Raw genomic sequence first — 25,614 nt, 5'->3', positions numbered from 1 at the left:
TTGGCATGGCAGACAGGGCTAGTTGATCCCTACTTGGGGGTCACACATTCAGGCACTCAGTGAGGGGAAGGTGGCCTACATCACTCAGTCTCTGCCAGCGTCTCCAACTCTAGTTCCCCCACAATGGGCTGTAGGTTCAGGTTGGGTGCAGCCAGCCATCTACTCAGCTGGGAAGGGCCACCAAGTTCAGGAGAATAGATCAGAAGTCTCCCATTGGGGATGATACTGGCCCAGACCACAGGAGGGGGCTAAGCACTTAGTCCTAGTCCCAGACAATAGTCTCCAAAGAGTTCACACTATGAATGTCCCAACTCTTAGCCACTCTCTCTTTCCCTTCATGGAACCGAGCCCAGCAGGGCAGGGCTGATCCAAAGAGTCTCCTGTTGAGGGTTGTGCCTGCAAACCTGGAGGAGGGAGCAGGGCACTTCTTCCCCTTCCCAGGGCAGCATGGGCTGAGCTCACAGGTGAGATAGTAGTGGCCCCCACTCCTTACCATGTAGCCACACACCCCAGGATTCACCTGTCTGGTTCCTGGAGAAAAGCTTCGCTGGAAAACATGCTCTGAATATCCTAGCTCTGCACGGCACTCTGAATCCCTTGCTCAGCTGAACTCAGCAGAATAGAACCAGCCAAGTGATTCGACGGGAGGGATATGGGCACTGGCAGTGCACTTGAGGTGGGAGAAATAGGCCCTCTTTCCAAAGCCACACAGTTTATTCACTCTCTGAGTCTCTGCCAAGAGCCTCCCCAGAAAAAGAGGGCCCCCAAAATCATTGCTGGGTGCAGCCCAAATTCCCCTCTGCAGGACCCCAGGATGGCAGAGTGGCCTCGCCAGCAGTTAGGCACCAGGCAGTGCTGTAACAACAGGAGTGCTTGTCCCTGGGAAGGTGGCATCTAGGTCTCCCAGGCAGACAGAATCCCCACTGATTTTTCACTACTAGATGCTATGCAAGCTCCTCTTCATGTCTCTGTTGCTCTGGGTTGAGAATCCCTGTGTAGGATTGCGATCCCACACCCTTCAGAAGAGGGGGTTTTGCAGCTGCAATATCCCTCCGGCATCTCAGCCATTGCACCTGGGTGCAGGGGCTAGCCCTATTCATGTCTCCGCCCTTCTTACCAGTCTCTGTGTGGCTTCTCTGAACCCTTGGTTATATTTCAGTTCAGCTAGCATTTTGTTGGTTATTCAGGTTGATGGCTCTATAATTTAGCTGTAAATCTGGTTTTGGTGGGGAGCAGGTGAATGTAGCTTCCACCTACTCCTCTGCAATCTTTGAATGCCTCATTTTTTTTCTTAGTTGTATTGTATACTTAAAGTGTCTTCCTTTGTTTTGATTTTATGGTTTACCTTTATTTTTATCCCCAACTGTATGCTTGCATTGAAAATTAAAAGTGGAAGACCCTTTTGTTTCTGTTCTCCTTGGTTCTCCTTGTTTTCCTGTTTCCTAGGTGTAGAAAGAAGGAAGGGTGGTTGAACCTAGGTGAATTAAAGCCCCTTCCGACTAAAATAGTCTATGATTCCATGTCCTCCAGACCTTGATCCAGATGCTTATACTGTAGGCTGGAATGGGAATTAGAAGAGCAGCCTTTTCCAGAATGCTCTGGAAATATAAGGTGGGAAGACCTGTTGTTCCTCTTTTTGTTCCCAAACTATAAAAGAAAGTACTTAGCTAGAATTTTTTTTAACTCCTGTCACTGCTGGTCCCAATGGTTATGGGTTTTGAAATGCAGTTTTTCTTTTAGAATTAAAATTATACCATTAGAATAGACAAATGACCAAGAATATTTGCTTCTTAGTTTGACATACTAAATGTTTTATGTTTTCTTAACTCAAAAGTTTTTTTATGGCTAGAGATGTTTTCATTAAGAGAATTTATATAGCATTAAAGCCATTTCTATAATCTTATATAGGATCTGGAAAAAACTATTTTTTTCAACAAAAATTTATCAAGCATTAGCTGGTGTATCTGGCAGCCTGCTGGCCAACAAATGCCAGAAATTGGTTGGAAACAGCAGTTCCTAGTAGGGGATATTAATTTTTGCAGAATATTATGCTTCTTCAGTTTCTGGGGGGTTTAATTAAAAGAGATTTGGAATATAATAAAAAGCTAACATTTATCTATTTCCCTAGGGGTTAATATATCTTCATGAGCGCTACTGTTTTTAATTTCTATTTGCTGATTTTGGTCATTGACCTATGGGGAATTAAATGCCCTAAGTCTTAAAGTTTTCTTAATTTTTAATTTTAAATTAACTTATTTTCAATTACAGTTGTTATACAATATTATATTAATTTCCGGTATACAAAAAGTGATCTGTATACCGGATCTGTAAGTCTAGTACCCATCTGCAAATGTCCTAACTCTTAGTCCAGTCAATTTCTTCCTTTATAGGTTCTGCTCAGGATGTGATCATATGTGTTTTAGATAATACTTAGAAATAATTTTGAGTTTTGTTCACAGTGATAATGTCATTGTAGTTATGTACACTAGTACATAACTAGTTGTAGTTATATAAAAGTTTTCCTTTTTTTAAAGCAGTGCTTACTGAAGTATGCATGGGGGAAATGATTGGATATTTAGGATCTACTTTAAAATAACTCAGCAACAACAATAATAAAGAGAGATAAATGGAGCATATGTGACAAAAATCTTTATAGTTGTTGAATCTGGGCTTTGTGTTGGTTCGATAATATGTTCATTCTACTTTTACATATCTCTGAAATTTTTATGAGGAAAATACACACACACACACACACACACACACACACACACAAAACATCATTATGTAAATACAGCATGATGAATTTGGAAAAAAAGTAAAATTTTATTCCAAAGAATCTAACCTTAATTTTTGAACTGGCATAATATTGCAGGTGATGGTTGGATTCACAATGTCATAACAAATTGTTGGAAACAACTGACACATTTACCTAAAACAAGACCCAGGTAAGTCTAGAAGTTGCCAACAATAGTAAAATAGTCAAGAATTTTTTAAATATTAAAATATAGCACATAATTTATAGTGTTTGCCATTAAAACCTTAAATCACCAGGAAAGATGTTTTTTCAAGTAAGCTTGATGATACATAATTTAATGATCACTTAAATAATATCTGATTGTTAGAAATGATCTATTCAGTTTCTACCCAATACTTGCATATTTGAAACTATTATCCTTTTAAGTGAATGCATAATATTACCTGATAAATATGAAAAGGCTAATAAATTGATAGTAGCATATAATTTTACTGTTTTTAATAAGTAGACATGAATGGGGTTGGCTTTAGTTGTAGTACTTTGTTTATGGAAGAGGTTTAGAGCAGTTTAGTGGGGAAATTGCTTTCATGTCAATCAAATAGGTGGCAGATTATTATTTTTCTTTATTAACTTATATTCATTTGTGTGAATTTTTTAAAAAAGAAAACATTAATTATTTGTGGTATTTGTAGAGTATAATTTTCTACAAAAATTATAGAAACAATGTACTATTATTAGGTTACAAAGAAAACTACATTATTCCTGTAAATATTATTTTTTCTAATTTGATTGAATTATATAATAAACATATATCCATAGGAAATTCAGATTTGGCACATTAAATTATTATAATTAGTAATAGGTTTTATTCTTTTTCATGCCATGTATTTTAGATTTTTTACTATAGATCACTTATTCTAATGTGAATCAACTTAATGACGTGCATTTCAGTAATTTAATATATGACAAGTAATTTACTTGAGAAAAAGACCTGAAAAAATATATATATCATTGTATATACCTATATTAACAGAAATAATATATTTAGAGTTTATCATAGTTGTATGTATGATTCTTATATTTTCATGTATAGAAATTCATTTGAATGTTTTTTTTAGTAATTCTGGATCTTTTCTAATATATATTTTAATTTAAAGAGTTTTATATTAAGATATAGGAGCCCAGAGTTCTAGTCCTTGCTCAGCTACTACTTAGCATTTTGGCTTTGGTAAAGTTACTGATGAAACTGAGCATCATTTTCTTCATCTCTGAAATGAGAGAGCTGGACTGGATAAGCTCTTCATTCTCTTCCAGTTGTTTGATTGTATGAATGCATTAATTATAGACCAAATTGGTAGTAAGAATGCTTAATTTTTTAATTGCTATTTTATATTTAAGCCCTTAATGAGTAATTAAAGCAGCACAACTATGATCAATAGTATACTAGTTAGAACTGAGCAATGTAAAGAGATTTTCTAAATTCAACTAATGTGCCATCTAAATAATATGCTTTATTAGAATGTTTAGGTGATAAGTTTAGAGCAGCTGTAAGAGGACATAAACTTTCAGTCTGTAGAAAAAACATCAGGTTGCAAACTAGATGTCATCAAAATCAAGGCAGGAAAGGCTTTCCAGTGTTCTTCGAAGATGAAGTCCAGGCCAGAGTTTCCATAAGGCAGATAAGACAAAGGCAGATCTATCTTCAGGTATGAGGTGAGGAGAAGAGGTGGGATACAGTTTAGTGTAAGGAGAACATATATGTGTGTATATATACTAGTTTTTTATGAAAGTAAGAATTTATTTAACATCTAAATTAATTTTATGCAAACGTTTCCAAGCTATAATTTGAAATGTAAGCTGCCCAATTCTCCTCTTGTAATTCTACATCAGGTTTCTCAACCTCAGCACTATTGACATTTTGGGCCAAATTATTTAATGTGAGGGGGATCCTGTGCATTGAAGGATGTTTAATAACATCTTTGTCCTTTACCCATTAGATGCCAGTAGTACTGTCCCCCATTAACCTGGAGTTATAACAATCAAAAATATCTCCAGATATTGTCAAATGTCCCCTCGGGGACAGAAATGGCCCTGGTTGAGACAACTGTTCTACAGTCTTGTGTCCTCCTCTAAAGGTCATACTAGATAAAATAATATTGATGAAAAGCCATCTACATATCCATATCTGCTCATCTGTATAGGCGGCTGTCAACACAGAACTTTCTTATATATTTGTAAAAGATGTCAATAAGGTGTCGGTCTATAGAGCCCTAGATACTGTTGTATCCCATGAGCATTGGCAAGGTTACCTGGCCTTCTCTCCAATAAGTTAAGCCGCCCATATCTGAGTACTCCATCATATTCATTCTACCTCTTTTACCCAGTCCCTCTTCTTGTTCCCAACTCCAACCCCAAAACATCACCTGAGTGTTGCTGAAGATTTATGTCACATTATGGTCTAACATACAAGTTGGAGAATTGGGCAGAGTAGTTCCCAAACAAAGAGTCTCTAGTGACTCACTTCTATCCTGGGTCCAAAGTGCAGTTGTCATTGAATGTGTCATGATTTGTTTGAGGAAAGGCTTTAACAAGTTGTACATAATCTCACTGTTTGCACTTGTGGAAGTTAAGTAAAAAATATTAATGTACTAATATAAGTTATGTGGTAATAAAAGGTGATAATGTGTAATTATTTGGGGAATTTGTTAACTCAGCAATTTGGTCTTTAAGAGAAATAAAGTACTTTCAGAATTAAAGCAATGGCTTTGGAAACACTCAACTTATCTTTTAAAATTGAGAAATTTATGTGTATTTTTTATTCTGATAGTTTAAGCCCTCAGAAAAATTGAGCTTTTTCAAAACAATGTTAGATGCTCTACTCCTTTATGAAATAATTTGCTTATTTGATCACTGAATAAATTATGGTGGCATTTTGTTTTTGCTTTTGTTAATCAAAAGTTTTTGATCACCTGCTGGATACAGAATACCATAATAGGCATTTTTAAAGAGAAACATATAATTAGATTACCCAAGCTCCAATGATGTGCTGGTAAATAGTTAACACTGCTGCCCAGGAAAAACAAAATTTTTAAAAAGCCATAATATGTATCTTTTGCTGGTTTCCACCATGGCTGGTTTCAAACTACCAATATGATGTCACTGAACATGGAGTCGGATGGAGATGCAGAGTCAGCTTTAACTGGCCAATTAACTGGTTCCAGCACACCAGTGCAGCAGCTTTTCACCTTAGATCTTTTTGTGGGGAGCAAAAGACACATCAAACAATTAAAGCAGTATATAGAGCAGTTTATCACCAAATGTAAGTTAGATTATAAAATGAACACATAAATGTTGAAAGGTGCTAAACAGAGAGGGTGACAGCCAGTTTGGGCAGCATTTGGGAATTTTTTTAAATTATATATTATTGATTATGCTATTACAGTTGTCCTGATCTTTCCCTCTTTGCTCCCCTCCACCCAGCAACCCCTACTTTCTCAGGCAATCCCCCCACCATTGTTCATGTCCATGGGTCATGCATATAAGTTCTTTGGCTACTCCATTTCCTGTATAGTGCTGTACATCCCCATAGCTATTCTGTAACTACCTATTTGTACTTCTTAATCCCCTCACTCCATCACCCATTCTTCTCCTCTCCCTCCCATCTGGCAAATTTCCAGTAACTGACTTCTTTTCTCATGCTGCTTTTGAGAGTCTATCTTTATCTTTAACCTTTGGCCTTTTAATAATAATGTGTCTTGGAGTGGGCCTCTTTGCATCCATCATAATTGGGTCTCTTTCTGCTTCCTGGACTTGCATGTCTAGTTCCTTCACCAGATTAGGGACGTTGTCTTGCACTATTTTTTCAGATAGATTTCTAATTTCTTGCTCTTTCAATTCTTTTTCTGGCACCCCAATGAGGTGAATGTTGGACCTCTTAAAGTTGTCCCAGAGGTTTATACTATCCTCATTTTTTTTTTAATTTTTTTCTTCTTGTTCTGCATGGTTGTTGTTGTTTTGCCTCCTTATGTTCTGTACTATTGATTTGATTCTTGGCTTCATCCATTCTCCTGTTGTTTCCTTGTAAATTGTTCTTTATTTCGATTAGTGTAGCCTTTGTTTTTGACTGGGTCTTTTTTTATGTTGCTGAGGTCCTCGCTAAGTTCCTTGAACATCCTTATAACAAATGTTTTGAACTCTGCATCTGATAGATTGCTTATCTCTATTTTGTTTAGTTCTCTTTCTAGAGTTTTCATCTCTTCTTTCATTTGGGCCATGTGTCTTTGTCTCCTCATTTTGGCAGCTTCCCTATGTTTGTTTCTATGTATTAGTAGAAGTCCTTTGAGTCTGTGTCTTGCTAGTATGGCCTAATGTAGTAGGTGTCTTGTAGGGTCCAGTGGCATAGCCTCCCCTATCACCCAAGATGGGTACTCGAAGTGTACCCTTTGTGTGGGCTGAGTATACCCTCCTCTTGTAGTTGAGCCTTGGTTGCTGTTGGCGGATCAATGGGAGGGATTTACCCAGGCCAGTCAGCTGCTAGGACTGGCTGTGACCACTGACCACCAACCTCCATTCTCTGTGGAGGATCAGCTGTGCAGGGGCAGGGTGGGGGTGCTCCAACTTGGTTTATAGCTGTCCACTGGGTTTATTGGCCCCAGGGATTCCTGGGTGGTGCAGGTCAAGGTCTGATCCCACCTGTGTTTTACCCAGGGCACCCTGCTTGAGCTATAAAACAATCTGATATGGCTGTTACTTGTGCTGGGCTTGGATATTCCCAAGTGAAGCCAAACTATGACTAATCTGGCTGCTGCTAGGGCTCACTGAAGCCATCTGTTGCTTGTTTGATAGGTTTTAGGAGCCAAGACCAGCCATTCTTATGGCAAAGCAGTTTGTGTAGGCCCCTAAATCAAGTGATCTCCAGGGTGGGTCACACAGTGTTAGCCAGGTTGATATAATCTCAGATAGGGCACCAGTCTACTGGCTTTGTTGGGGGAGGGCTCAGCAGAGGGACAATGGGCTGTGCTTGCCCTGATGCCAGACACTGCAGTATCTCCCTATATGCCACTGTTGCCCTTCAAGCTGCCACCCCTGTGCTAGAGCTCAGAGGGAGCGAGTCTGAATAGGTGAGTCTGTGTGTGGGTTCCCCAAGAGGAACTGCTTAGGGCTCCAGCAGCCTCCTCCACAGACTGAATCCCCAACTGGTTTTCACAGCCAGAAGTTTTGGGGACTTATCTTCTTGGCATTGGAATCCTGGGCTGGGGGGCCTGGTGTGGATCTAGGGCTCCTTGCTCCATTTGGGGATTTTGAGCCTGGTTTTTTTTTTTTTTTTTAGGCCATAGGAGAATGACTTCTCATTCTAAGACTTGGAAACTGGGTGAACAGAGTCAGATGGATGCTTCATTTTTAGGAAAAGCAAATAAATAAAGTTGGCTGAAGTAGAGGGTTCATTTGGGGAGAAGCAAGAGTTCATTATAGTTTTATGGAAAACAAATAGTTCTCGGTCATAAATATTGTTAAGAAAAATGGCACAGGTGCATCTTGATCAGGAGATGTCTGTGGTTAAAAACAATATTTGACAAATACTTATCAATATGTAGCTGACGTTACAGACAGAAAGATGAGGAACATGTGTGGTATTCTGTACCCAGAGTGATGAGCAGTGTGACAATGTAAATAAAAAGAAAATGCCCAGTCGGATTTGTTAGGTGATGGGGAAGAGGGAACAGGAGTCAATAATGAGGACAGGAGCATGGCAGAGAGTAGTAAGAAAAATGGGAAAGGTGTCTATTTTTGCTAATCTAAAATGTTTTCTTTCTAAAATGTTTTTGTGATAAAATGTTTTTGTTTTTCTTTCTAAAATGTTTTTGTGATAAATTATTTTAATATCTGAGTTAGAGAGATTAGAAAAAGTTGTGGGATGAAATGGGAAAGTTATTGGGGATCATCTCCTTAAATGATGTGACTTAATGAACTCTAAAATCTAATTCTCTGGTGATCCTAGAAGGATCTTTAAAATCTGTCTTCTTTGAGAATATCAAACTCCAAACTTTGGAGTTCGGTAATGCCTTTTGAAATAGGTTACATTTTAGACTGTGCAACTGAAGATATGTATCTGTGATGTAGTTTCTTCTTTGATAGTATTTCACTGTTTATACTTTTCAATCATAGGTTATGGCACACTGCCTGTTTGGGAAAAGAAAATGAAATAATGGTATTTGGTGGAAGCAAAGATGATTTACTTTCCTTGGATACAGTAAGAAAATTTCTTATCTAAATATTTCCTCTAATTGTGTTATTCAGCCTAAATGGTTGTTCAATAAGAATGTTAGTATTCCCACATTGCAAAATATGGAAAGACATGAAATGTTACTCTGTGGTGTGACTAATCTTCAGAGTAAGTGGCTTTTGTGAAGTATTTCAGGATCTTAGGTTTGCAAATCAAAATAGATCTATTAACTTCATTAGTCAAGTTATTAAGAAAAGGTTTCAGGATGGCTTTTCATTTTTTCTTTGAGCTTTTCCATGGTATGGGTGCTTATAATTTTATTGAACTACTTGATACATAAAACAAATATATGAGGTATATGTAAACAACTTAGTGTAAAAAGTGCTTATGAAATTTGCCTCCTAACAATAACTAGAACATCATTACTGCTAGCTTTTTTCCTCAAAACTACTTTGAAATGCTTAGTGTATTTTCTTTTTATTATATGCATCTTTTGCCACTGCTTCACCTGTTTTACATTTGCATGAAGGTATTTGTTTCAAAATCTGATAAAACTAAGGTCAAAGGAATAAATGGGTAGCATTTGGAGGGCATTGTTCTTTAATTCCTAGCACCTTGGGAAATTCAGAGCAGGGTGGCCACCCTCCTTTTTCAGATGTGATGGGACAGGATTTCAGGACTGGTTGCTCTGGTTCGGATGAACACTTAGGCATAGCAGGACCGAGCCTCCGTGGAGGGGTGGGTACAACAAGCCAGGGTCCAGCCAAGGTGGGGCCCATTCCCTTTCATTTCCTTGGGCGTACTTGTTTCCAGAGCTGCTCCTACAGAATAGCATGGCAAACCCTGAAACAGGTAGCTTCTCTCCAGGTAACTTGTTTATTTTATAGTCCTGAGGCCTTCAATTTAAAAGTTATATATACTGAAAGTTTCAGAACTTTCTTTGGCTGAGAATGCACTGCTTCAAAAAGAGATGAAAACCACAACTTTGCATTTAATTAAGAAACAAATTTAGTGGTTCATCTGTTTCTGGGCACTAGAAGTCTTCACTTAGGACATAAATTTTATCATTAAAATAGGAATTCTGATTAAAATCATGATAATTATGAAATTCTAAAGACCTATTTGAGAGGATTAGGGAAATTTTCCGCTGATTTTTCCACATTAATTTTCAAATGAGAAAATCATATTTAGAAAATCTTTTAGATCTGTGATTTTCAAATGAAGAATTCCCAGAAAGTCCTGATATTACAGAATGGACTTGCGGGGTGGGCGGGGAACAAAATACTATTACCGAATGGACCCCCCCTTTCTCCCAGGGTCTCCCTGCACTAGGCTCGCCTTGCCCAGTGCCGGGGAATTATAGCTCTCAATGCCAGAGACTGGTGAAAAGGAAAGGAGTTATTTATTCAAAAGTTATACAGACTTAGGAATAATGACAATGTCTCCGTTAAGATCCCAAAGTCCCTTAAAACACCCACAAACACACACAATCCTTTCTTCCCCTTTACCTACTCCTAGGTACCATATCTCAGGAAAAGAAATAGAAGTCTGTGGCTCAAGTAGCCCTCGGTTCTTCCCAGTAATCTGTGCTCAGCTGGAAGGCCTCTCTCGGATCCCAGCACCATCAGCTGTGTCACTGGGATCTCTAGTTCCTATTCCAAACCCATATGGCACCTTCTCGTGGCCCACCAGCAAGAGTCCTTTCACACCTTTCCTTCCCACAGCGTCTCTCCTGCATTTTTCCAAGCTGCTGAGAGACAGTTCTGCATGGATGCTACATCTTGCTTCCCAGCTTCCTAAGCTGTGTGGCAAAGGGAGCCCTAAAGCTGCATGGTTCTCTTCTAGCATGGCTGCCATGCCTGGGTTTAAATCCCAGCACCAGTCTTGCTCTGCAGCCCCATTTCTGACCTCTCCCACAGTAAGCTACACCTGCCAGCATTCTTGTGTTTTTCCAGCTTTTCTGGGCTGCCATAGTAAGTCCAGGCAGGTGTGGCCTCGTGGATGGAGCCAATCATCTCCAAGCTCTCATGCAGGCCCTGTAACCAGGGGGAGCTGCCTCCCAGTTACATCCTGGGTGGAAGTCACTCTCATCTTTCTGGCTCAAAGCACAGATACAGCGATTTAACATATCCATGAAACCAGTTAAAACTCATAGATAACCCTGGCTGGTATAGCTCAGTGGATTGAGCTCGGGCCTACAAACCAAAGGGTCATGGTTTGATTCCCAGTCGGGCATATGCCTGGTGCAGGCCAGGTCCCCAGTAGAAGGGGTATGAGGGGCAACCACACATTGATGTTTCTCCCCCCCTTCTTTCTCCTCTGTGCCTCTCTCCATAAATAAATACATCTTAAAAAAACTTATAGTTATGTTAAATGACCATGCCTGAGGTTATTTGCAAAACAGTTGCTATGCAGAACAGCTCTCAAGGGCCCTGCTCCATGTGTCCCATCCCCCCAGCTCAGACCTGTGGGGGTGAGGACATTCTGTATTTTTTAATATTTCCTGGACACCCTGAGTTCTGGACCCCATTACAAATCCCTATTTGGGGGTCCCCTGGCTTACACCCTGTTACACTGGGACCACCTGGAAAAGGGAGATGGGATAAAGAGAAGATTTAAAAATAAGAGTAATTTGGATGAAAAATGTTCTGCTTAAAAAACAAAAAAGTTTGAAAACCACTACACTGGCATTTTAAACTTGCTGTTCTAAGAGAAAAACACGTTTCTGATTTTTAAATTTGGTTATCTAGACTGTGGTTAGGTAAAAATTGGGTCACTGAAAATATGGTAACCATGTTTCTAAAATTTGTGTGGATATAGATATTTGTATGTATGTGTATGTTTATATGTGCATGTGTGTATGTGTGTCCATAGCCAGAGAGAGATTTATTTGCAGCTTTATATAATTTCTTACATTTATAAAATAAAAATATTCAATATTAATGCAGTTATTCTATTTAAAAATTTTTTATTGTTCAGTCACTGTCGTCTCCACTTTCCCCCCATTGCTTTCCCCTGCCCTACTCACCCTGTGCTTCCCACACCCACTCTCCCTGCCCCTCCTATTCTTTGGCATTGTTATTTTTATTAAAAAATGTTGATAACTCTTTTTTATGTTGATTAGGGTCACTGTAATGATTTATTGATCTTTCAAACACAACCGTATTCACTAGTCAGGTAAGTAAATTCATTATTTTTTTTTAAGATTTTATATATTTTTAGAGAGAGGGGAAGGGAGGGAGAAAGAGAGGGAGAGAAACATCATTGTGTGGTTGCCTCTGAAGTGCCCCCTACTGGGAACCTGGCCTGCAACCCAGGCCTGTGCCCTGACTGGGAATCAAATCAGCAATCTTTTGGTTCACAGGCCCGTAGTCAATCCACTGAGCTACACCAGCCAGGGCTGAAATTCATTATTTTTAATATGTATGCTATTAATATATAATAAATTATTTCTGCCTGATTTGGGGGAAATTTAGTAATATTTTTCAGGTAGTTTATTACTTGAATTTTTTTTAATGTTTAAATCATCCTAAGAGTATAATCAAATTTGTAATGGTGAAACATACACCAATGTTATTTGTATTTTTCTTTAAGATTTTATTTATTTTTAGAGAAGGGAAGGGTGAAAGAGAGGGAGAGAAACATCAGTGTATAATTGCCTTTCACGTGCCCCCTACTGGGACCTGGCCCAAAATCCAGGCATGTGCTCTAGACTGGGAATCGAACTGGTGACACTTTGGTTTGCAGGCCGGCACTCAGTCCACTGAACCACACCAGCCAGGGCCAATGTTGTTTTTAAAACAAAATATATAGTATACTCACATTTTTGTTCTGATTGTAAAATTGCATTTAGTTTATCTGGGAATACTAATCACACTGTATTTCCTTGATTCTAAGCCTGACTTTTTTCTTATTTTGACTTTTCTGAAGTCAGAATGTAAACACATATACAAGCTTTTAATTTAGTACAATTTCTTTTTTTATAACTTCAAAGCTGTTATTGAATTGGTGGTGTAACTGACAGACTTAGCTCATATACTCTTGCTTTAAAAAGAAGGTACGCAATGTTTAGTCGGAGGATCGTGGAAGAAGCCCCTGTTCCTGCTGGTGAAGGTTGGGAGGAAGGGTTTCAGTGAAGCAGCAGTTGCCCAGTGAAGAAGTGTGGGTATTGTGTGTAGTAGGAGTGACACGGGTGAAGGCACCAGGGACAGAGAAACAGGGAGACAGAGAGAGGTGACGTGCTGTATGTCAGGGAGGATGCTGTAACTTCCAGACATCTTACAGCTTGAATCACTTGAAAACCAATGAACTAGCTCAAACTGGACCTCCCTAAAATCTTTCCTAACTGCCCTTTCTGTCAGCACAGTGTTTCCTACACTTGCAGCACAGGAGAATCTCGTGTGGAACTTTAAAACATATTGATGCCTGGCTTCCATCACCACAGATTGTGGTTTAACTGGCCTGGAGTGTCATGTGCAATTTTTGAATGCTCCCAAGGTCGTTCTAATGTGCAGGCAGAGTTTAAGGATTGCTACTCTGGTGATTTATACTGCAGTGAATTGTTGCTTAACTTTTGCTGTGAGCAACATAACTGCTCTCCCTAAGTAGACAGCACATTCCCCATATCCAAGGATCAAGAAATAAAGTATTTGAGTGCCCACCATGGGGAGGCACATTGCTATGAAATTGAAAATCACCTTTCCCTTAAATTGCTAATAATACAGAAGGCAAGCATTCAAACAACTATAGTAGAAAATTGAAAATTGCTTTAAGAGGCACATATAGACGGTTTATGAGAATACTAGAGAGGAAGGCTCTCTCTCCACATGGTTAAGATTGTGAAGGCTAGGGAAGTCTTTCAGAAGAAGGGTTTGAGACGAGAATTTACTATGAACAGGCAGTGCAGAGATGCTAGCATTATATATGATGTGCCTTGGAAACTGAGTTCTTGAGTATTCCTGGGATATAAGTATGAGGGGGGAGTTGTAAGAGATGAGGTTGGACAAGAAATCAGAACCCATGTGTCATCTGAGCACTTTGTCTCTCATGCAGAGGAGTTTACATTAGCTTGTAGGAGATCAGGAAGCACTGAAAAGTTGGAAGTAGAGGAATGAGATAATCATACCACAAGTTAGAAAAAGTCTCTGGCAACAGTGTGGATGAGACACAGGAGGGCTATGAAACCGGGTTAGGAAAGTCGGTAGAGACTGTTGCAGTGGTCAGGCACAAGGTGAGAGTCTGATCTAGAAAACGGCAGTGGAGCTGGAGAAGGGAGGGAGGTGGGGGTACTTAGAAGGGAAACATGGGTGTGGTAGATGAAAGAGGAGGGAAGAGTTAGTGGTAGAGGGAATAGGGAGAAGGCAGTAGAGTTCAAGGTGGGATGGGGTAGAAATGGTAAATTTGGTTTAGGACATACTAAGTTGAAGTCCTTAGGGGACCTCTAAGTGGAGCTGTTCATCAAATAGGAAATATGTGAAGAGAGGTCTGGGCTACACATAATGATTTAAAGATTGTTGGAATAAGAATTCCAACAATATAAACGATGTGGGTTAGCTTTGCCCAGGAAGGAAGAGTTCATCCTTACTATCATAAGGATGAAGTCAACAATTAAGCATTGAGAGCTCGTAATGTTTGAGGAGCAGGTAGAGGAAAAGGAGGCAGAAAGTGACCAGAAATGTCAAAGGTGAACCAGGAGATAATGGGGATACGACACCTGCAGGAGAAGAGAATTCAAGATGGAGAGACCACTTGTAGAGAGATTACAGAATATCTGGATTGAAAAGAGCCTGGGAGGTCTTGGCTGAGTAACTCAGTCCTGATATGCCAAGAATGTCATCCGAATATGCTAAGGTTGCAGGTTCAATCCCCAGTGAGGGCACATACAAGAATCAACCAATGAATTCATAGGTAAGTGGAACGACAAGTCAATGTTTCTTTTTCTCTCTGTCTCTCCCTCTCTTTCACTGTCAAATCAATTAAAGGAATGAAGGGAGGGAGGAAGGAAAGAAGGAAGAAATGAACGAATTAATGAATTAATTAAGAAACATGCCTTGGAGTTTGGCAATACTAGGAAATTGTTGGTAAGGTGAAGGCGGAAGCCAAGATGACTTCCAGGTATGAACACCAGGACCAAGGAAGGACTGAGCATATTTGTTCACATGCTGAGGGGAAGAAACCAGTGGGAGTACATTGCTGGAAACACAGGAAGTGAAGGCAAACGAGCAGAGCATAGTCTTAAGGAGGTGTATTTTAGTGAACAGGTAAATTGAATTGGCCCTTGACTGGAGCAAGAATACTTTTAAAATAGGGTGGGGAGAGTAAGTATAAAGAAAAAATAATTTGTTGGTTGGGGACAGGGCATTGAGGTAGTTTTGGCTGATAGTGAGGTCATCTGATAAGAAAGCAGAGAGATGAGGATGTGAATTTAAGAAGAGTGCTGAAATTTGAAATAGCTGCTGACGTGGCTGAGAGATGCTGACAGATGTGACAGAGCAGTGCTGGGCACAGAAGAGGGCGCGGCTGAGGTACACTAGACTCAGTCGTCAGTGAGCAGTGAGCAGTGTGCACAGGCGCACAGTCCTCCAGCGGCACTGAGCAGCCAGGGTGCGGGTGCAGAAAGGAGATACTCGCTGAATTTACCTGTGGTTGGAATTTAGCCAGGATGGTGTAACAAGAGGGACAGTGGAGAGGGGGATTAAGATTTTTTGCAAGAGAATGAAGTGCATATGGACTAAGCCGGATAGGAAAGAAAGTTAAAACTGGAGGAGTCTGGTTATTTGGTGAACCAGGACAAGTCAAAAGATAAAGGAGTGTAAAAATTAAAAGGATGCAAGGATTATGGTCCAAGAGGAGAGTATGGAAGTTTAAGATTTCAGAAGTCGAACTGTCCTGAGTGAGGTCATAAAGAATAAAAAGGTTTTTGCCCTGGCTGTTGTGGCTCAGTGGATTGAGTGCCAGCCTGTGAGCCAAAGGGCTGCTGGTTGGATTCCCAGTCAGGGCACATGCCAGGGTTGTGGGCCAGGTCCCCAGTAGGGGGTGTGTGAGAGACAATGATCAATGTATCTCTCACACATTGCATTTCTCTCTTTCTCTTTCTCCCACTTTCCCCCTTTCTCTAATAATAAATAATAAAATATTTTAATTAAAAAAAAAGAATTAAATGTTTTTCCACAAAGATGCTAAAATCAGTCAAGAGACAAGATTGTGGTAGCCAGGATCAGAGTCCTCAGCATGGATGGGGTCGGGGGTGGTAATGAATAGGAAGGAGGTTAGTAGGTGGCAATGCGTGGCAGTGAAGTGATAGCAGGCTTGAAGCAGAATATGAACACTAGCTCCTTGACTGTGAAAGGGGAGGTGAGGGAAAATTTTACTCTTTTTCTTACAAAGCAATTTTCTTAACTTTCAATTAAAGCTAGGACAGAAAGTCCTACACACAAAGCAATTTTTTTTAACTTTCAATTGAGGCTAGGACAAAGTCAGAAGAAGCAGGGGTGTTTGTAGACACAGCTGGCACTCTGAAAAGCACAAAGGAGAGATTTGGAAGGTACTATTGTCACCGCGCACAGACCCAGGGAAAAGGTCACAGGACTGAAAATCTCTGTGAGCAGAGGACAGGGAAAGACTGAAGAAAGAGGCTGGCCACTCCAGTCTCATAATTAATGGAATTTATCGAAGGAAACTCATATAGGAGGTACATCTTCAGTGGCTATAAAATGAAATGGATCCCCACACCACTTGACAGGCACCAAAGAATTATATGGGATAAAGTGGCAGACAGTAACAGGTACTCAAATGTGAATGCTGCTACTTATGTGAATTACTTACACGTTTGTGCAGCTCAAGATAATGGCCTTGTTCCAGGAACCAGCAGTGCAAAGTAGGGGAACACTGTGGTTTATGACGTAACAAACAGCAATTAGGATCAGATGGTCTCTAAGGCGGGTGGGAGGGTTGTGAGAAGCACTCCCCATTCTGGCCCAGGTCCAGCTCATTGGTCAGGCGGTGGTCACATCCTGGGACAGTCTGTCCTCCCCAAAGATAAACAGTGATGGGGAAGATGAGCTGGTGTGGAAATGGGAGAAAGCAAAAGGACACACTGGGTGGGCCTGTATTTGAGGCCGGGACTAAGGGTGACAGTCAGGTTTCTTGGTATCGTGCTCTGCAACTAGTGCAGTGCTTCTGCCACTGGGCACAGGCCCTTTGGGTACTGAGCGCATCAAAACGTGGATGCGTCAGTCTAGTCGTGTTGATTTTGAGAAGCATGTGCACCACAATTAGTTGTCCACAGTGCAGCAAGTGTGGCCATTTTATTTTAAATTCAAAGTCAGAAGGCATTTAGTACTCACTGGGGAACAACAAAGATGAACAGGACACGGTTCCTCTGTAGTAAATCTTATTTCACCTCACTGGGGTTTTGCTGGTGTGGTTTCTCCACCCGGAACGCATTACTGAGACTCCCGTGGTCTCAGCGTGGACCGCCCATCTGGAAACGTGGCCTGGCTTCCAAAGGCCGGCTCGGTTCCTCTTCTACCTGATTTCCGCAGGACCTGTGCCTGTCATGGGAGCTTCCCTTTATCCCAGGCACAACATGTTTATATTTTTCGCTAAATTGTAATCTTGAAGGCTGAAGTAGAGTTCTTTTCAGTGTTGGGTTTCCTACTCCTAAGCCAGTGCTAATATGTAGTGCACACTAATAAATATCTGTTGAGTCAGTGAATGGAATGTCATGAGAGTCTGTCTCCTCGTCTGACACTTCCCTTCCCCCCTCGTGGAAGGGGCACAGGAGCTGCGCTGTTTCCATAGCAGCAGAGTTAAATCTGCATCAGATATAAGACTCATTTCATCTGGTACTTCTGTATTGATGTAGAAAATGTTCACTCTTCTCATGGAGCATTTTCAGAGTAGAGAGAAAAGGCTTCATGAAAGTGTGGAAGAAGTGTAAATCCTTGTAAAATCCTAGAGTGTAAATCCTTACAAAAATGACAACTGAGATTAACCACAGCAGAATCCAATGACCCTATTATTTTTAAAGAGAGAGAGTGGAAGGGAGGGAGAAAGAGAGGGAGAGAAACACTGATGTGTGAGAGATGCATCGATTGGCTGCCTCTCACAGGGCCCCAGCCGAGGACCTGCGCTGCACCCCAGGCCTGCGCCTGACCAGGATCAAACTGTCGGCCTTTTGGTTTGCAGTAACACCCAACCCACTGAGCCACACCAGTCAGGGCTATTTCTACAACTTCTATAAAATATTTACCTCTTTGAATTAAAGTTTTAGGTGAAAGATGCTTTTTTGATGGTTCTTACCTTAATCTAGTTTCTTTTGGTTTTAAAGCACAAAACCGTCTTACAGGTAGCTTAAGATAAAAAGGAAATTACATTTGTGAAACCAGATAAGCCGGCAGTTGTGCTGCCTGTCACCTCCCAGACCCAATAAGCGGAGACAGGGATTGAATCTTTGTGGACGCTTTATTCAGATGGTTGGTGATCTGAGAAGATGGCGGGTTTGTGCCCTAACAGACATCCTCAAATTCCATTTTCAACTGACCCTTTTTATAAGGAAAAGAAAAGTGTAGGTAAGGGGGTTGTAATTCAAGGGAAAAAAGTATAGGTAAGCATTTTGGAATTCAAGAAAGAGGTTAATCAGATAAAAGCTGCGGTCTGGTCATTTCTTTATCTGTGTCCTGGGCAGTTTTCTTTATCTGTGTCCTGGGGGGCAGACTGTCTCTCCCTGGAACACAGTGGCTCAGATACCACCTTGGCTGCTTATGGTCTCTCCTGGAGCACAAAGGCCAATGGCTTGTGGTCTCCTGGAGTCAGGGTGGGTCGTACCTGCAGTTCCTGAAACTATAGCTTTTCACATGCGTTAACTACTAGGCTTACTGACTATTACTTAAACTAAAATTTTCACACTCTTGAGTCTTACATCATTCCCCCACTGTTAAAATATCTTATTTCTGTGAGATCAGTTTCATGTGGAAGTTCTCACTTTGCTGTTGAGCGCGTATCTTAGCATTAGACCGTCTGGTAGGGGGCTTAGGAATACATTTAACTGCAGATCCACATAAGGGGGCGCATTGTGTGCAACAACAAGTGATGATAAAGCACAAAACAGTTTTAGCACAGTTGACAAAAGTTGTATGCCTTCAGCTGGGGCCACATTAGTGGCTTATAAGGAAAACATTTCCCTGTCTTTGAGAGTTACCACAGGTCCCCAATTATAAATATCAGTAAAAGCTTTCCAGGGAAGTACAAACATCTGTAAGACATGTAGTGAAAGTTTGTTCAACATAAGTTCCTCCTGCAAGAGAAGAGTCAGAGATGTTTAGAACATTTTGCTAAATATACCCAAATATTTTCATCTAATTTGAAAGGAACAAGTTCTCCAAAACGTGAATTTAAACAGAAAGTAATGAAAAGAATATGTCATTGTTTTTGAAAGATGACTTTCAGGTCTTCTTGGGGTTCAGTGGTCCGTTGTTCCTGCAATTCTTTCTTTATTCTGGGGCGATGAATCCAAGGTTTTATTCCTGCCAACTTCACCATGGTGGGGGTGGGGAGGAGTACGTCCCAAGGTTCAGTCTGCTTTTCTTCTGGTTGGCTCTCTGGAGATGCTGTCGTCCAGTCTTGAGTAGCCCCTTATCTCCAGGCTCAAAGGAATGGAGCCAGACCTGCCAGAGGACAGGTCAGTAGTACAAGCAAGGTCATTAATTACAGCTAACATCTGACTTAAATTTACATATTTCTTTATCTTCACTTCTTGATCTATATACACCGCTCCCACTCCAATCATAGCCCGAAATGGTTTCATAAGGACTTAACTGAATCCCACTACGAGGAGCCACCCTTATCCTGAGCACGGCAATAGGCAAAGCTGGATCCCAATGGAGATGAGTTTCCTGACACAGCTTGGCTATACTTTTCTTCAAGGTGTGATTCATCTCTCTACCTTCCAAGAAGCCTGAGGTTTCCATGCTGTGTGGAGTCCCCATTTGATTCCTAGAAATTTACTAACCTTCTGTGTAATTTCTGAAATAAAAGCAGGTTCATTATCGCTCTAGATGCTGCTGGGTAGGCCAACGTGAGGAATTACTTCCTCCAGTAAGCTTTTCACTACCTCGAGGATTTCTCCATTCTGGTGGGACAGGCTCCTGTCCATCCTGAAAAGATGTCAATGAAGACTGGCAAATTTTCCCACCTCGGACGCTTGGCATCTGGGTAAAGTCTATTTGCCAGTCCTCAAGTGGGCTCTGTCCTTGGTATTGTTTCCCTTCTTTCTTTGGATGGGGATCTGTCTTGGGGTTGTTCTGGCACAAAACACATCTAACAATTATTTTTCATATGGCTTCAGAAATTCCGGGTTCTGTGGGCCATGGTTTGACATAGGTGGTTAATGAGTCTCTTCCATAGTGAGTGGCCTCATGCACATGCTTCATGACTGGCTCTACTAAATGTTCAGGAGGCAGTATAGCTCCTTTCTTATTCTTTCCCCATCCACTGTCAGGTCCTCCTTCATCAAAACTCTAGCTCTCAGCTTTCTCTAAGTCTGCGGTCAAATACTCAGGGTCAAATTGTGACAAGTCTGTAACAGGCACCAAAGGCATTATAAACGTCCCTTTAGCAGCCTCTTTCACTGCTCCATCAGCCAGTTTCCTCTAGTCACTTCAGCGTCCTCTTTCTGGTGCCCCGGGCAGTGCATTACTGCCACCTTTACAGGTTACTGCCACCTAGAACAGCTTTTAATAATTTAAAATTTTCTGTGGCATGCTCAATCTCCTTTTTATTGGAGGTTAACAGTTCTTTTTTCTTCAAGATGAGACCACGTGGTTGCAAAATTAGGAAAGCTTACCTTGAGTCGATGTACACATTCACTCTCTTTTCATGCAACAATTCCAGTGCCCTCGTCAGTGCAAACAGTTTGGCTTTCTGAGCAGAGGTTCCTGGCGGCAAGGCCTTGGCCTCTACTGTTCTTTCCAGACTCACAACTGCATACCCAGCCTTTCTGCTTCCTTTGTCCATGTAGCTGTTTCCATCTGTATAGGGTGCAGCCTGCCTCTTCAGGAGGATAGGACTGTAAATCAATTCTGCTAGAATGCACTTCATCAGTTATCTCAGCACAGTCATGTATTAGCACAGCCAAGTCAGACTCTGGGAGAACAGAGGCAGGATTTAACTTACAGTTTTGAGGGAGACATTGGGATTGTCGAGAAGAATGTCTTGGTACCTGCCCCTTCTTCCAGCAGTGAGCCACAAATTTCCCTCTTGCTCCAGCAGGCTCAACACTTGCTGGGGTGCATAAACGGTGATAGGCTGTCCCAGGGAAAATTTTCAGCTTCCTGTAAGAGCTCACAGGTGGCTGCCACAGCTCTCAGGCAGGCTGGCCACCGCTGGACAGTGTGATCTAGTTTTCCTTGACAAGTTAAGCGATGGGTTGCAGCATGTCACTAAGCATTTGGGTGAGGACTCCTAGGGCAATGCCCTGCCTTTCATGAACTGAGAGGCCTTTAGTAGGTTTGGAAGCCCCTGGGCTGGTGCAGAAGCCAGGTGCAGCTTCAGGGACTCAAGAGCCTGGTGCACTCCTTCGTCCATTCTAAAGGGATATATACTCTGGTCCTTTCAGAATTTTTCCAGTTTAACAGATCTGATGTAGAAAATGGAGTATGTTCCCAATAATACCCAATGAACTGGCCCTCTGGCCCTACTCTCCCCGGAAGTTTTCGGAAAGGGTACTTCCCTGACCTTGTAAGGGCTTTTCCTGCACCGAGTTTGGTTCCCTGACAGGTTCAAGATGGTGAGACCAGTTCAGGGTCACTTTCCCCAGTTCACTCAGCCGAGTAAGGAGGAAGATCCCCTAGGGCTGGAGGGGCCGTGGGAACCCTGACCACGCTCACAGCAACCATGATATCCAGATCTTTCTGGTTCCTCTATTCTGAGCTTCTGCTATCTTTCACAGGCAAATTCCCTTTTCTCTGGACCATTAATCTACTTCCTTTTAATCCTGCATCCGGATTATGTAAACTCATAAAAGTTTCTAATTAAGACATTTGTCCCACTTCCCAGACCTTTGACAAAATAGCTGTAGTTACAGTATGTTACAGTAATTCAAAGACCCATTCAACAGTTAGCATTCTCCTGAGTCTGTATCATGTAATACATAAGCCAAACAGTATTACAATAAACTCCACTTTCTTTTTAGTCACAGGTTTATAAGCATAGGTCGACCAATGAGCCAAAATTTGCCCCAAAGTGCTGTTTCCCAAAATGAAGGCTTTTCCCCCCATTCAGGCAGACAGATCTGTAGTGTCACAATAACCAGAAGGCACCTTTAGCAGACACAGCTCTGTAAACCAGAAGTCACCTTAATTCCTGATGAACTAAACTGTGACCTGGGATTGTAACCTCAACCAGAAAACACAGTGATTCAATCAAGTGTGAAGACGACGGGAGGTGCTGAGAGTCCGAGAAGAGTCCCAAATCACTTGGCAGCCACTAGTCTCCAAATTTGCACCCTGGGCCCCCTCCCCCCCAGTCCAGGCAGCTAATGGGACTCCCTGACAAATACCCAGACTTACAGAGAGTCCCAAAGTAAAGGGAAGACCCAATCTTGTTACGTAAGCATGGATGTCAGATGCCTCATCTTGGAGTGTTGGAAGAAAAAAACCAGAGTAAACGGGTATTGGGCTGCAAGGATAGGTGAGAAGGGGTCTGCTTTGAACAGACTAACCTGCTTTGAAATTAAGTCGGAAACTTCTTTAAAGAATATTATGCGTGCTAAATTGTCATCTGTTTTCGTGGGGTCTTGATCAGAGGCAGTCTCTGTGCTATGACAGCATGCAGCTGGCCGTGCTCTGGAAAGCACACCTGCCCTGCCACGCTCCAGACAACACAAAGGAAACATGTTATTATGGAAAATCTTTTCAATGATTTTTATTTTTAAGAAACTTACCCACATATACTTTATCAATTAAAAATGAATAATTCTGCTATGTTTCATTTACAGGTCATGCCTTGACTGCATTGGTAAAAATGCTGTAATTTTAGAAAGTCATATAGCTTTATTACCTCCTAAACTTCTGCAACAAGTACTCAAAAAAATCACATTTTGGACTGCAGCTAAGCACCGAGACGAACAAAGAGCCCAAAAAGAAGAAACAGAAAATAGGTGTCAGCGGATCTGTAGGAATTAAATTGTTATATACTCTCTATATTTAGTGTGTTTAAACATTTAAATCAGCCTGTATATTTATACCCCAAACTGGAGCCTTTGTTTGGAAGATAAAATTTGAAGCAAAAATGTTATGTTAAAGTGATTACATGGATGGGATATATGGGAATGAGGTGTTAATGGCAGATTAATTTATATTTCTAAAATAAATTCTTTATGAATTGCAGAAAAATATACCTTCTGAAAGTAAGTACAGTTGTAGGAGATTTAAGTCATTGTGTATCCGTTACTGGAAAGATTGTACAAATTTGAGGGGAGTAAGAAATTACTCAAGGACTTTAGAAATCATAATGATATATAAATTAATGATAATGATACATAAAAACAGGACATACCAACTTTTAAAAGGAATAGATTTTCTCAAGTCACTTTATAATTACCTAAATCTTCTCATTAAATAACTTAGTTATTTAACTAACATCTTAAATAACATCTCCTAATCCAGCTGGCCTGATTATAAAATAGGCAAACACTGATGTAGTGTTAGATGCCGAGTGCCTGCCTTTGGCACTCACCTAGGAAAGCAGTCTCAGGCATTAACGCAGCTTTCCCTTGTTCTTTCTGTAGGTTTTCTTCGACCTTTATTTGAGTAGGAAAATAAATGTATTCAATTGCTTTCTGTTACCCCTAATTTATTAGTCTGTCCAAACTTATAGATAGATAGATAGATAGATAGATAGATAGACAGATATATACCTATCTATATGTATTTATAAAGACTAATAGACTAATATGTCTATAGTGTATTAGTTTATGGTCTCTCTATATATTAGTCTCTCTCTATATATATATGAAGACCATGTTTTAAAGTTTCTAAAATGGAGATTTGTCATACAGGCTTTGAATTATTGAGAGGCAGTATATTTATTAATTGTTGAGACACATTAAAATATATTTTGCCTTGGGAGAGTGCTTCTACAGTAATTTTCATAAATAATGAAATGGAATGGTAATGTAGTAATTTGCCTGTATTGAAACTCCTCAATTTTGCCCACCCCATTCTACAAAGTCGATGCTTAAGAATATTGAAAATGTGTTATGTTCCTATTTATTTTCAGTATTAACTGCCTAAACAGAAATAAAACACTGTAGCTTTATATTCTTTAAAAGAGTAATTTTGCCATAATTAAGAAATTGTGCATATTATCAGTCATATTCTTCCACTGAATAACAATATATTACTGAAAGGCTTGGTATATAAAACTACTCTCCACAATACCACTATACAAATTATCTCTGAAATTTAAAAGGTGAGAGCAAATATTGAAATGTATGTATAATTTATAATGAAAATTATAGTAATTTGAAGTATCTCATTACATTTTAGAGATATATTTTATATATATGTATTGTATTTTGGATGGGTAAAGCTTCTATTTATGTACTGAAACATTTTGTTAACATTTTATTTATTATACAAACTATAGATTTACTATTTTCCCATTTTCACACTGGTTAGTGTGAACCAGTTATTAGAGTTGATTGTACAAACAATATTTCAGTGTAAAGTTTCATTTTTCTTACTATGTTTAGGCCGAATAAAAAATTGAAAGAGTGAATCTCACAGGTAATATGCATCTTGTAAGTAATGTTTTATTACGATGAGCTTCAGTATCAGCATTTCCTATTTAAGGGGAAAATACCAAAAGCTACTGGATAGGTGACACTGAGTGGACCGAACGCTTTTTTTAAATGGCTTCTGGATTATATGAATGCCTTCTCTAGCCTCTTAGAAAAGCACTTCTATTCTTAAACGGTTTACTTAGGACATTAAAAGTTGCAGTAGCCACTCTAATACACAGCAACATTTAGGCTTCAAGAGAATGAAAATCTGTATATTGTATTCTCTACAGTACAGGTAGCTGGCGCTATATTCATTTGACCTAATATACTGTGCTACTCCAAAAATTATGTCTTGAGGTAGCCCCATAGTGGGAGTGGCAGGGAATGCTGATCTTCACCTTCAATTTCTGTAACTTTGCTTAAACCAGGGCTCTCCTGCTATTAGGAGATAGTAAGAAGTATTAATTCCTCCTGATGGTTTACTACCAGCTTCTGTGTTCTTGACCTCCACGGGATCAGCATACGGGAGCCCAAGGCAATGACAGCCTCCTAACATTAGCTCTGAATTCTCTCTTACAGCGTGTTTGTTTGAAAGGTGATTCTAGATTTTGTTCTGGTGGTTCACAAAATAGGTCTCCAGTCTGGTTCTTGAAGAAAAAGAATTTCTGACCATCTTTATTATGTCTCTTGGGATATTCTTCCAGTTGTCAGGGAGGATTCTTTTTTGGTATCATTTTTGGTATGATATACTGAAAATAGCACATCAAAATAAGTGTACATTTTTTTCAAACAGTATTTTTGCACAACTTTTAAAAAGTATTAGCCCTTTGGTAGAAGCTTAAAATACTCTTT

The 25,614-nt window shown here is 40.2% G+C and overlaps 1 protein-coding gene across 4 annotated transcripts in view; it reads left to right on the top strand.

The window, feature by feature from the left end:
- Window positions 1-24,784, top strand: part of KLHDC1 (kelch domain containing 1) — an 81,191-nt gene extending 56,407 nt beyond the window's left edge. For 3 of the 4 annotated variants that reach the window (XM_053656882.1, XM_053656880.1, XM_053656879.1), the window contains exons 10-13: window positions 2,873-2,945; window positions 8,921-9,005; window positions 12,103-12,155; window positions 22,975-24,784. In XM_053656882.1, the coding sequence (XP_053512857.1) occupies window positions 2,873-2,945; window positions 8,921-9,005; window positions 12,103-12,155; window positions 22,975-23,161 (398 nt within the window). In that variant the 3' untranslated portion in view covers window positions 23,162-24,784. The remainder of the gene's footprint in view (window positions 1-2,872; window positions 2,946-8,920; window positions 9,006-12,102; window positions 12,156-22,974) is intronic. The other variant, XM_053656883.1, reaches the window with a different exon arrangement.
- The last annotated feature ends 830 nt before the right edge of the window (window positions 24,785-25,614 follow it).

Source organism: Artibeus jamaicensis, unplaced genomic scaffold (genome assembly GCF_021234435.1).
Source record: "Artibeus jamaicensis isolate MK-2021 breed Jamaican fruit bat unplaced genomic scaffold, CSHL_Jam_final scaffold_286, whole genome shotgun sequence".
Classification (NCBI taxonomy): Eukaryota; Metazoa; Chordata; class Mammalia; order Chiroptera; family Phyllostomidae; genus Artibeus; species Artibeus jamaicensis.
Note: the sequence above shows the minus strand (reverse complement) of the source record. Positions and strands in the feature narration are given on the sequence as shown.